General features: G+C 41.0%; 1 protein-coding gene across 1 annotated transcript in view; it reads right to left on the bottom strand.

Annotated features, from left to right (window-relative positions):
• Positions 1-7,102, bottom strand: part of bmper (BMP binding endothelial regulator) — a 35,636-nt gene extending 28,534 nt beyond the window's left edge. The window contains exons 1-3 of the mRNA XM_086312170.1: positions 6,630-7,102; positions 6,215-6,354; positions 633-718 (exon numbers count right to left, since the gene is read on the bottom strand). Coding sequence (XP_086168296.1) covers positions 633-718; positions 6,215-6,320 — 192 coding nt within the window. The 5' untranslated portion in view covers positions 6,321-6,354; positions 6,630-7,102. The remainder of the gene's footprint in view (positions 1-632; positions 719-6,214; positions 6,355-6,629) is intronic.
• Positions 7,103-12,369: the final 5,267 nt, after the last annotated feature.

Consider the following 12,369-nt stretch of genomic DNA (forward strand, 5'->3'; position numbering starts at 1 on the left):
GGAAAGAGTTGCCCCCTAACGTTTTGTTGGCTGATTTTAACAGCCAGGCCGAGCCAAGACAGCGTGATGACAAGCATGAATGTTAAAATAAACAATCCCCACTTCATGTTTCACTGATATTTTGTCGTAAATTTGAAGAAAATAGTAAAAATCGCATTATGAAGTGGTTTCCTGTACTTGCAAATGCAACTGCTTGCAATCCTCAGGTCATGTGAACAAAATATTATACACTGTGATAAAGAGGTTGACGCTTCAAACGTTTAATACTGCTAAAGTGTTTTAATCACAAAGTCGAACATCAAATCAAAGAACAGATCCATCAAATCTGACCTGAAACTTTGCCAGAAACTTGCGTTACAAAGTCCTGTCAGTCTGTTACAAATCTTTCACAACCTTCTGATAAGAAACACCTCTCAAAGCTTAATAATCAGCTTTACAAATACTCCTATCAGTGCTCAGAGAGGTCATTTTATCCATTCACTCTGAGTGGAAATCCTGTAGCAGCAATTACATGTCAAGGAGGCGAGAAAAAACAGCGAGGGAAGGGCGCCATGGCAGCCAGTGCCTCTCTATCATTAGACACACTGCGACCTCTGCAACATATCTGACAGCGACGAGAAGGTTAGTCTTACCAGACAGACGCATGTAATGCAGGGGTTGTCGGTGATGTTGGGGATGTGGAGAACCTCTCCTTCATTGTCACAGCTGGCCTCAGTACCTATAGAGGACAGGAGGAAGGTGAGATGTAGGAGAGTGAAAAACGATGATGATGATGATGTCACACAGGCTTGTATTAAATACTTTTGCACAACAAGCGATGCAAAGCAGAAAGAAGCTTGGATTTCTTCCATGCCAGTGTAGAGATATTTGATACGTCCTAAACTAACAATTTTTAAACATGCAACAATCAACATATAATAAATATTTAACATCTACATAAAGAAGCAGCCTAAAATACATAAATATACATAAATATCACTTTAAGTCTAATTTGTCTGTCCGGTTAAGAGCAGTGACATTATATAGATGAACCAACTCTTTCCAGTGCCTGTTACTTGCACTCGTGGGATGGAGCATGTCCATCTTTACCTTCATCTTTTTTTTTCTTGTTTCAATCTCAGTTACACACTAAAGGTTTTGTAACTGTATCTTGCCCGACTCTGGTGGTATCGTGTTGACTAAATTTGTTCACAGACAGACATAAAAACACCTGCCACAGTATTCAAAACTGTCTTTGTTGGGTTTCTGCTACAGTAGATGTCTCCAGGACCACAATGATGTTGTGATGACAGACAGACTCATAAGAAAACAATGAAAACGATGTCAGCCATGCTAAAGAGACTGGTAAACATGAGTCAGTCGGTTTGTTACGAGTCCAATGTAATCTGAACCAACGACAGGAAACGACCCTAAATCCATGGGTTTATGGGTAGAAGAACACAGATGTCAACATCTCAGAGGCACCAGTTTCTGCTGCTTAGAGAGCTGTAGCAGCAAAAAACAAAAAGACTGATACTCGGCCGTTTGTTCATGCACTATATTTGTTTTGACTCTCTGAACTAAAACCTTCCTTCTTAATTACTTTAGAGCTGAATGGGTGTCATTGAGGTGAAGTTAAAGCCTGAGTGTGAAACGACTTCCTTCTTCCAGTAATTTGTCGTGCGTCTGCAGTATCTCCTCCATGGCTGAATGAACACAGTTTCAGAACTTACAGTTCATCCAAAAAACTGTTTTCTAAATTGCACGATGATGAAAAGCATTCAAAACCCAAGAGTTTGAATGCTTTAACTAGAGACCATATTTCAGTGGTTTCACACCAGCTGCAGCAGTTCATGCACTAAATACAGAAATCTCATGGGCAATTACAAATCTCAGAGAATATAAAGGCATTAAATGAGGCCATTGTCCCTGTACTTCCAGCAATTAGTGGTCAAGTACTCGGCTACAAGTATCTTCAAACTCTATCTTCATTTGGACCTCAAGTACACACGTGTGAAGTTTCATGACTGTACATTTGCGATACTATCACCTTGACAAAATCTATCCGCCCAAACATCTGAACAGCTGCCACAGGACTCATGGCCTCCTTCTGTGCTGGTTTCTGCTGCCATAGGTCTCTTTAGGATCACGTCTTTCCATGAGATCGCTCACGGAAACGGACTGAATGAAAACCAGGCAAGCTGTTGTAGGTAAAGACTCAGGACACTTTGATATTTTTGGTTGATCTGCTATCAGTGTGACCTCTGACTCCTGTCTGTTTGGTTTGTTGCAATGTTGACAATTCAGGAATCTACCATCCCCTAAACGCCTTCCATGAAACAAAGCAATGTGCACGAGGCACAAATCTGCTCTACAGAAACAGATACTTTAGGGATTTTATCTGCTCATCACCCCATTGAATTTACTACCTACCAACCTATTTCCAAATGCAAAAAATCCCCCATCAGTACCAAGTTTTTGTGATTAAAGATTATATTATAAATCCTAGTTTCCTGTGGAGCATTTCCCCGCTCTGTGAAAGCCTCACCTGGATGCTATTGCAGTTAAATCACTGCAGCAGCTCTGTGCTGCTCTTTATTGGATTTGGGAATGTTTACATTACCTGAGTTAGTGTTGCGCTTGCCAAACACATCGGTTACAAGCAATTTAGCTAAGTTATAGAAAGACAAAACAGGTTATGTTAACAATTAGACATGAATTCTTGCACACTGTGATAAAGGGACTAAGCAGTTCTAGTTTTCTCCCTAAATACACTGAATTTAGTGACAGTCCTTTACTTTTTTTTTACCATGAAGTCCGGCCATCATAAACAAATATAAAGACTTTTTGCAAGATTTTTTTGCCCAAAATAAGCTGACTAGATACATCCGATAAACTCTGCTGGCAACAGATGTCATTTCACTTTGGGAAAAAAAAAGATTTTGATGGTTGCTGGTAAAGAAAAAGAGCTTATGTGTTCCCCTGGCTAAAATCAAGCACCCAATAAGACCAAAATGACACTGAATTTTAAACCCACTATCACTGTAACTTAAATATGGAGCATGATTGAATGAAAAGGCTGAAGGCTGTAGCAACGGTAACATCAGCTCATGTCTGAAGTCATAAAGATCTTAGCAATGTTTATATCAGGCTTGTAATGCAGTAAACTTAGATTCCACGCTGCAACAATAGTTCCTTATAGCAGCGAGTCATGCCGTCTGTTTTTGTCCCTCTGAGTTCAGCAGTAAACCAGCCTGAGCCTGTGGATTCGGGCAGAGCAGACAAACCCTACCGACTCCGCCACTGTAAAATTTACAACCTTTCGAGTGTAATTAAACTGGTGGACCTATAAGTGTCGGGGGGTGAGGGATGGAAGGGAAAAGGGGTGTAGGCGGGTGGGGGTCCCAAGCCTTTTTTTACAGTGCCAAAAAACCCAAACTCTCATTTTCCAGCTGCTAGATTTGCCTCATATCCCAGCACTGTCAATATAGACATTATAACTGATGCATTTATATAGTTCCTCTCTATTTCAACCCTCTGCCAAGTGCTGCAAGTAAAAGGCAGATGAAGTAGTTCAGAAAGCCATTAATAGTGCCGGAGCTCAAGTTGACTCAGATCTGTGACCTGTCTTCCCTCAGAGATCACTCTCTGACTCTGATCGGCAAATCGGCAAAAACACCACAGCTGAGATTAAAATCTAATAAATCTTTTGTTTGAATTGACAGAGAGACTGCTAAATGTCAAACGTATCTATATTAACCCTTTCAGCTCCTTGACAAACAATTTCACACTCTGTTGCTACTTGCTCTGTAAAATCTCTCTAATTAGCTTTAACTGTGAATGTACTGCACGTTGTTATACAAACAAAAAATAAAACTAATGCATTAAAGTAATTTCAGGCACAGCAGGTGGAGCAAATGTTAACTGCTTCATATACTGTCAGGTGGTTTCATCTAATAAATCTTACAAGCATCATGTTTTCTGTCTGTTTTGTGTGTTGAAATAAATCCTGTCAAATAAATGTGGCAGTTTTCCACTTGAAATAAAAAATGAAAACACTAAAATATATTAAATGAATCTACCTTATTCCATCATGTTTCTGAAGAGCTGGGCCTTTTTGGTAATGCAGGCAACTTGGTGGGACTTTAAGACTTATGAAACATAATAAACATTTATAACTGAGTTTTGTTAACCTTGAAAAAAATTGCCAGCAAATACACATTCATGCAATTTTGGAGAAACGGTTCTCAGACTAATCCGCGAAATATCGGTCTAATAAATAATAATTATAATTATATTTGACTCAAAGGTTTTCTCCAGACAATTAAGTCACTAGCCTCACTTACATGTCAATGCATAGCAATGCAGGACTCATATAAGTATCATTAACAGTTCTGATTCAGTAAATGTTTGCAAAAAAAATGTAACAAGTGCTGCGAAGTGGATTTAAACACGTTCTACTGTGGCTGTGGACACTCTAGTGGTCAGGATGACCTCTGAAGCGGCTGCTCCACCTGCTGCACTGACACGTTCAACCATCTGACTGCAAGACCTCAAACAGCTCAGAAACTCCTGGTCTGTGGTTCAGCAGACAATAGGCAGATGATACAGCGCGTGTTTGGGATGCCAGGTGGGGGAATCTGATCTGCTGGGATCGTAATGGTGCAGATGATAAAGAGGCTGTTGGTTCTCAGGGGTTTCTCACGCTGTTTTATGTCAAACAGATACACTAGGGATACCCATCTGGTACACGTTTTGTCCCTGATCTGGTTCTCATCTATCCGGGTTTGCTTCAGGAAAATAAGATAACTGCTAAGAGAGGGGGACCCCTAAAACCAGAACTCGTTCTTATCAGGACCGCAGCGGATGTGCATAAAGTAATTTATGGCGCTCCTTGTTATGTTGAGGTCTGTATTAGTGTTTAAAGCTGAAGTAAAACGTCTGCTCTAAATCACATTTTCTCCTTTAATTAATCAATTTATGATGGCATTAATCCACTGTGGCCATGGCAACACTACCAATGACCTGGAGGACACAGTAGGAAAATAAATGATCATTATCAAATGCCAGGTTAGGTCAGTAAAAGCAGGTCAGCAGCAGAAGTCTCGTGCTTCACAAAGCTGTTTACCCAGCGATAAGACGCACACACGCCGGGCTGACTGGCTGAGGAGCCCGGCCAACGCGCACCACCACATCCACCTTTCATTCACTCCACTTCTATTTTTCTCACACTTCAACGGCGCTGTAGGGCAAACAACCGATATCCTATGATGCAATCTGGCTGTCAAAAGAGGGTGAGCAAGCCGGGGAGAGAGCGCGCGTTTAGCCCCAAACAGGGAGGCCGCTCAGGAGGGAGGACAGAGTGCTGTTAAATTAGAGCTGGTTAAGGAAAGTGGTTTTCACTTTACAGCCTGCTTGTAACTAAAACTGGGTTAATTACAACCCAAAGTGACACAAATATCAATTTGAGTTAAAGTCACTTATAATTCTACGCAGACCTTGTATCATAATGATCCGAATCATCGTGTAATTTTTGTAAGTTTGATGTAAATCACTTTGATATTGGCTCATCGTGATAGCTATGACAGAAAACCACTTCCTGCAAATAACAAGGTCTGCTGCAAACTACAAGCATGCCAGGCTGGACTTGCTGTTTGATATTATCTCTACGGCTTCAAATAGAAGCACAAGCGTATTCCCCGCAGGGTGGCACAGAGAGGATAATCCCCGGTGAAGTTTATAATCGCGTGATAGACTTTCCCGTAAAAAGCCCAGATAAACGTTGCTTGTTCGAGAGAGAAAAATAACTAAAAACAAAATCTGTAAATACTATTTTCTAAAAAAAAAAAAACCTTTAAAATATACACATTTTGGTGAGCTTAAAAAACAAAATAATTTACGATGATGCTAAGGAAGGGTTAGGAAAACGGGTAATAAAACGGGTAAAATAAAACCGCTTTTCATCCTTTTCTGCTTCCTTGTGATCGTGAAACAAACTGAAGGTTATCATCAGCGCTTCCTGAACCCTTCCCTGCGCTGCCACATTACTGGTCATCAGATATATAGAAGCTGGAGTGACTTTGGGTTGGTGCGCTACTCTTGGAAGAGTAAAAAAAGACCGAAGGAGCAAGGAGACGCGGCAGCAGACTAAATAACCAGGGGTTTGGGTAGATTTTTACGCACGGAGGGAGTTGTGATGTGTTATTATGAAGCCTTATGATCCCTTTAATCTTACCTGTAATTAGCGGAGAGGAAGACTGGGGCGTTTGGAGCAGCAGCAAAAAGCAAAAGAAAAACCTACAGGTGGACCAGGAGGGAGGGTTCAACCAGCGGAACAACATCCTCGGGTTTGCTCCAGGAAGAAGAATCAAAGAGCTTGGGGGGGGAAATGAAGGGATAAATAAAATCAATGAAGATAAAAATTCCACAATCAAAGCTAATCTCGAAAACTTCTGGTCTGCATGTCAACCAGGAGAGAAAATCTCCTCAGTTTGTCAGTTTGAGCTGAAATGCGAAGTGGCAATCAGCCAGACGCGCGGTGATTACAGTGATATTAAAATGACAAAGACGCGCCGGCAAGCAGGAGACAGCTGTGCCGCGCACGCCCTGCGGAAAAAAACACAGTCTGCGAACGAATTGAAATTATTTACATAGAGAAGCAGTCTCAGATTTTGCAGACGTGAATATCCTGAGAGGAACGGCGAGCTGTGAGTTGTTAAAATGACTTTTGCTCCACTCCGACTGTCAGAAGAGTCCAGACCGAAGTGTCCGAGGTAAATGCAGCTCTGGTGTACACGTGCACATTTATATCAACAGGAGAGTTTAAAACTCAAACGTCTTCCAGCCAGCGAGTCAATTTTTTTTCCCAGCAGTAGACTTGTCTAAATCTGCGCTCCCAATCCCAAAGTCCGCTTGTCACATGGATGCTCGATGCCGACTCTTTCGGGGCGGAGAAGCGGTCTGCAGCCTCTCTCTGGCTGAGCGGTGTAAATAGTCGACCTGCTTCTCCTCCTCCACCCCCGGTATTAAAGCGGACCTCTGGTGTCGGAGCGCACCACGGAGCCAGAAAGTCCTGCCTCCTCTGTGAAACCCGGACCTCCTCCCGTCTCCAGATCTCTCCAAAACTTCCTCCATACCCCCTAACCCAGACCCTCTCTGGTCCCCATAGTCAGGTTTCCTGCTGTGACCCCCAAACCCTGGTCCTCCTGCTGCTACTACTTTAAAAATAAATAAATAAATAAATAATTAAAATAATGAAAGCTACTACTTCTGTTTGACTGCTTCTGAGCGTTTGTGCAGCTAATGTAAATCTCCCTGTATCTCTCTCTCTCTCCTTGTGTGAGTGAGAGAGAAAGAGAGAGAGATAAAGTTACATTACCAACAAGCCAGGAGAGCTTTATGTCTCCACTCTGTAAGTTTATGGACTTAAAAAAGAAGATAAACACTGGAGAAGAAAAAAGGAGAGGAAAGAGAGATGATGAAAAAAAATCAAGTGCAACGTGTGTGTTTCTTGAAGAAGCCAGCTTTCTTCTAAAATGTCATTATTTAGCACACTCACAAGTTCTAGCCTTTATTTCACTTAATCTCTCCTCGCTAAATGGGTTATTGTGACACAAGGAGCAGAATTCCACAATGATTGACCTAATAAATGTATTGATAAATGGATATTAGAGGCAAGAAAAAAGGATTTATCTCCATGACTGTTACTAGTAATTAATTACTTCCTTTTTTATAGATTGTTATTGTGTCCTGTTTAGTGTAAAATTATGTCACCATGTTTACTTTAGGTCTGGACCTTTTTCCCCTGTTTTGTCTTAGGCTCCTTAATCACAATGAAGGGGAATTTTAATGCTCTAACATCACATCAGAGACAATATGTGTTTCAACAGCTTTCCTGTTACAACATGAAAGTCCTCACAGCACAAAGCTAACTACACAAAGAAATCCATTTCCCAGTCTGGTTATGAAGAACCTGACAGTCTTGCACATAGCCCAAAATTAATTCCAATCCAATAATTTTGAGATGAAGTGGAACATTGGTTGCAAGCTAGACCATACCCAGCAGTGATGGACCTCATTAACATTCTTATGACTGTACAGGAGCAAATCCGTGCAGCCAGATTCCAACATTTGGTTAAGAGTATTACACAAGAAAAGTAAAATGTGTTACAGTACAAGATTAATCTCATATTAGAATGTTTACATTCTTTTATTTATATAATGTAGTTGAGCCTGCGCATATGTATGCTTTAGTTTTATGATCAAACTTCACGCCGATTCCAGGGGTGGGCAATAAACTTTCCCAAAGGTACCACATGAGAAACTGAGACTGTCCCGTGGGGGCCACGCAAATAAGCTGAACTGCTCAGTATTAATTTTACTTCTTTAAAACTTTATTGGTGCAGTCCTCCACAACAGTCTCAGTTTCTCGTGTGGCCTCTTGAGGAAATATATTACGCAGCCCTGAATTAAGCCATGCTGAAAATTAGTTTCTATCTCAATTAATTTCACAATAAACAAGTCCTGGTTCCTGACACAGGACTTTTAAGGCTCCATTAGTGGCTCTTGAAAGGGTCAAAGGTCCATAGTTGCCAAACTGGGGTCTGGTGGATTCTCTAGGGGAAACAAATGTAAGCATTATATTATGAGGAGTGAGCAAAGGATTTCTGGTTTTTGTTTCTTTCTGAGACTGTTTTCCATTAAAAAATGCACATTAACATTTTATTCAGTTTTCACACCCATATGTTTACGATCAAATGATTTCGCCCTCTAGTGGCCATACTAACAATAGCCGTTGTTAGGAGGCTGCTGGGAGGATGTTGGGGTGGATTAATGGGCTGATGCTACTTGAAGTAAAGAGCATGCACAGTACCTTCTTATTTTGAGCATAACGATTCTCTCCACATCTCTTGACCATAGCATTGCCAAATTATATAAATACTTTCTAATGGTTTTGTTACTGTTTATTTTACAGCCCTATATCAATGGTTGCCTCCTGAAAAGTCCCCAAAAGAAGCAACAAACCACTGATGTGGTTGTTTAGATTGTAAGATTAGTTCTGTTTTTTGCTAATTTTTGGAAACACCCCTTCCCTCCTTTGTGTCAGACTCAGCATGCTCCTTCACATCATAAACGTCTCTATATTCCCGCATTAAGTTCCCATAAATCTGCAGTCTGGAGTCAGCATTTCAAAGCCTCATGTGACAGATCAGGCAGGTTGCATGACAGTGTCTGTGTATGTGTGTGTCTGGCCTCTTTAAAGTGAAGCTCATCAGATGCTCAGACGGGGAGGAAAAGCAAGTCTTCAAAGAAATAATTAGGACCCACCCAGCAGCTTTTAACTGAGCATCAGCCGCTGCTCCAAATGTGCTGCTGCACACTGAAAACACACACCAGTGCAAGCAGAGCTGAGGTGTGCATCAGTCAAATGAGACAGAGAGGAAGAGAGTCCAAAGAGTAAAGTGTGTGTTTGTGTGTGTGTTGCAGAGAGAAAAAAGGAAACTGTGCTTTTAAAAGTAAGCTTGTGAAAAAAAAGCATGCTGCAAGTGTTAAAGAGATAAAGATCAAGACATAATGTGTGGCGAAAGACTTTATGTGGTTAAAAGAGAAAGAAAAAAGCACAGTGTGTTCAAATGAGACCATGAAAGGTCCTGTTAAAGGTAAAGACTGTTGCAGTGAGATTGAATTTCAGTAATATTAACCACTAGATGGCAACAGGGAGAAGAAGGGGGTCTACCTGATCTGACTGCAGATGGTCCTTTAATGATCATCCACACACAAACGCATAAACACACACACAGACTGAGGAAATGTTGGAGAAAGTCATGAAGGATGCTGCAGAACCCAAAGCAGGTGCTACTGGGACTCAAATATCAGCTATACTTTTCTTTAAAAACTATATAAATATATTGTCCCATTTTATGGCATCAGTCCTGACTGACAAAAGTCTGTTATCCTGGCTTTTATTTTCTCCCTCTTTTTAATACAGGCTGCTTTGAATGAATTTCCCCAAGACTGATTAATCAAGTTGTGCTGAAGTGAAATTAAATGCTTCAGTTTTATAGAAGTCTGAAAGAGCTGTGGGATTAAAAACTGCTTCATACATCTTACAAACCTCATAATTTTTGTTAATTTGCTATTTTAATGTAACCACTCACAAACTCAGTGAAAATATCAACAAATGAGAAAATCAGATGTATATAGTATGTGTTCAAAAGCAAGGTGAGGAGACGAAAAGACATTTTCTTATGGTAGTTGGCTGGCTTGTGGACACAGGAGGTTTTCAGGGTGTGTGATGACCCTCCTGCATTCAAACTGGCCGCAGACGGCAGCCGGAGCCACAAAAGCCCCGAGGTTAAGGCCCCCCCTGCAGTCGGTAGGTCTGGCTCAGAGGCGAGGAGGTGACAATGACGATGTCAGGAATGCTCCTGGTCAGGATGTTGTCCAAAGTCACGCTTTCTCACATATAACAACACAACAGGGGACAAGGCACTATCTCACAACTGAAAATCTTCCATTGAGTGAACATGACCCAAAGGCAGCAGCACACATGATGCCCACTCACTCACTGTAAATTAACAACATGCACTTTTCACACACGGACAGATTTCACTGACCTTGTACTCGGGAGCTGGCTCGTTGCAGATGTTTTAATGTCCAGTCAAACTGTGTTGGATGTTTGCATCATTTGCTAGAGAAAAAAAAGAGAGAATGGATAGAATCTATCCACTGTAAGAATAACACGTGACAGCGATTAAAGCAGAAGGTTTTGAAACATTTCTGTCTGGTCCAACTGGAGTCATCAGAGAAAACAACAGTTTAAGCTACTTAATTATAAAACATGTCACCTTACAAAGTGGTACCTGTGAGATGGAATAAATAATGAAAAAAAAGATCCCACATTTAATATTTAAACCACCAACACGAGTCAGATGAATGAGTTGGATGTCGATGTTGCCAGTAACGAAAATGTTGATGCTTCTTCCTGCAGCCATGGATCACAGCTGGCAGCACATAAGGTGGAGCTACACAATAAAACCCCAAATTGTGACATGAAGTTGTTGCATTTTACATCCTTGTAATGAACTAAACTGCAGATATTTAAGATGTTTATGGAGGCAGTTATGAACAGCCTCAGACGAACACCCTGGAAACTGTGTGTAAAGTGTAAATGCAAAATGGAGGGTTTGGTGCCTTGTATATTTCAAGACGTAACTAACAGCTCAAGCTGCTTATGTGAAGAAGTGAAGTGTTTTCCATGTATCATTCAGAGAGCAGGGAGGTATGTTTTTAGAGAGCTGCTGTACTAGTGCGGGAGCTCTGGGATCTATCACGCTGCGTACTCATCTGGTTTTACAAGTTTCTTACGGGGAAGTCGGGCTACAAGCTAATCTCTTGGCATGTATCACTGCTGTCGGACAGAAGCCACATATCTGCAGAAAGGACATTCTGCAGGAAGGAAGCAAGGAATGCTGTTCTTACAGGTTTTAAGGGCCCAAAGGTCATGAAACTCACTTGGCAGATAATTGACTTTGTAAATTTCAGCTCAAGTTAGAAAAAGAAAAACAGTCAAATTGCAGTTGCGAGGAGGGGTTTTCCATGATTGCAGCAGAGATTAGTTTTCAGCTCATTACCTGCTGCTCTGGACCAGCACAGGAACACACACAGAAGCAAGGAACTGTGCTGTGATTTTTGCACAGTGGCCAAACAGCATTATTACAACTTTCTCATATCACGTGACTAACGCTGGCGCAAAAAGTCTTTTTCCTCCAAGAGACAATAACACTGGACACTGGAACAGTAGTTGCTGTAAAATGGTGAACAAATCTTTGAGTGTATTACAAACCTCAGGAAATGACTTGTTTTATTATTTAAAAAAACCAAACACCCTTATCCATTCATAAGATTAACATTTGGAAAGTGTAGAAGACACTTTATTTCATCCCATAGCTACATAGCGCATGATCAAAAGGGGCTAAAATTGTGGAAGCAAGCAGAACAACTTGGTAGATTATGTTATCCAGCTCTCTTTATTACACCCATGACTGAGGGAGACCTTCACATGACAATGCCACTCAGCTGGGCCAAAAAGCATTACCTACAAAAACCATCATTATGAAAATAAAAGTGCTGCTAGGGTCATTTGTGTGTTTTTAATCAATGCAGGCTTCACAGTGTAGTGGTTCACATATTTGACTAACAAGCAAAAGATCCTGAAAGATGCTCTTCTCAACACGAGGACCGTCTTTTAATCCATGCAGGTTTCAAATATGTAAAGAATGTCTAGCATTTAGAAAAGGGAGACTTGCGGTTTTTGCTTTTAATACATCATAATAAGGTAAAGTTTAGAAGCCACACAGTGACTTGTGGAAATAGTCCATCAGGGGAAAC

This window comes from Aulonocara sp. 'chitande type north' Nkhata Bay, linkage group LG11, assembly GCF_057382095.1.
Source record: "Aulonocara sp. 'chitande type north' Nkhata Bay isolate Kocher_YH1m ecotype deep benthic linkage group LG11, A_spYH_male_GT1.1, whole genome shotgun sequence".
Classification (NCBI taxonomy): domain Eukaryota; kingdom Metazoa; phylum Chordata; class Actinopteri; order Cichliformes; family Cichlidae; genus Aulonocara; species Aulonocara sp. 'chitande type north' Nkhata Bay.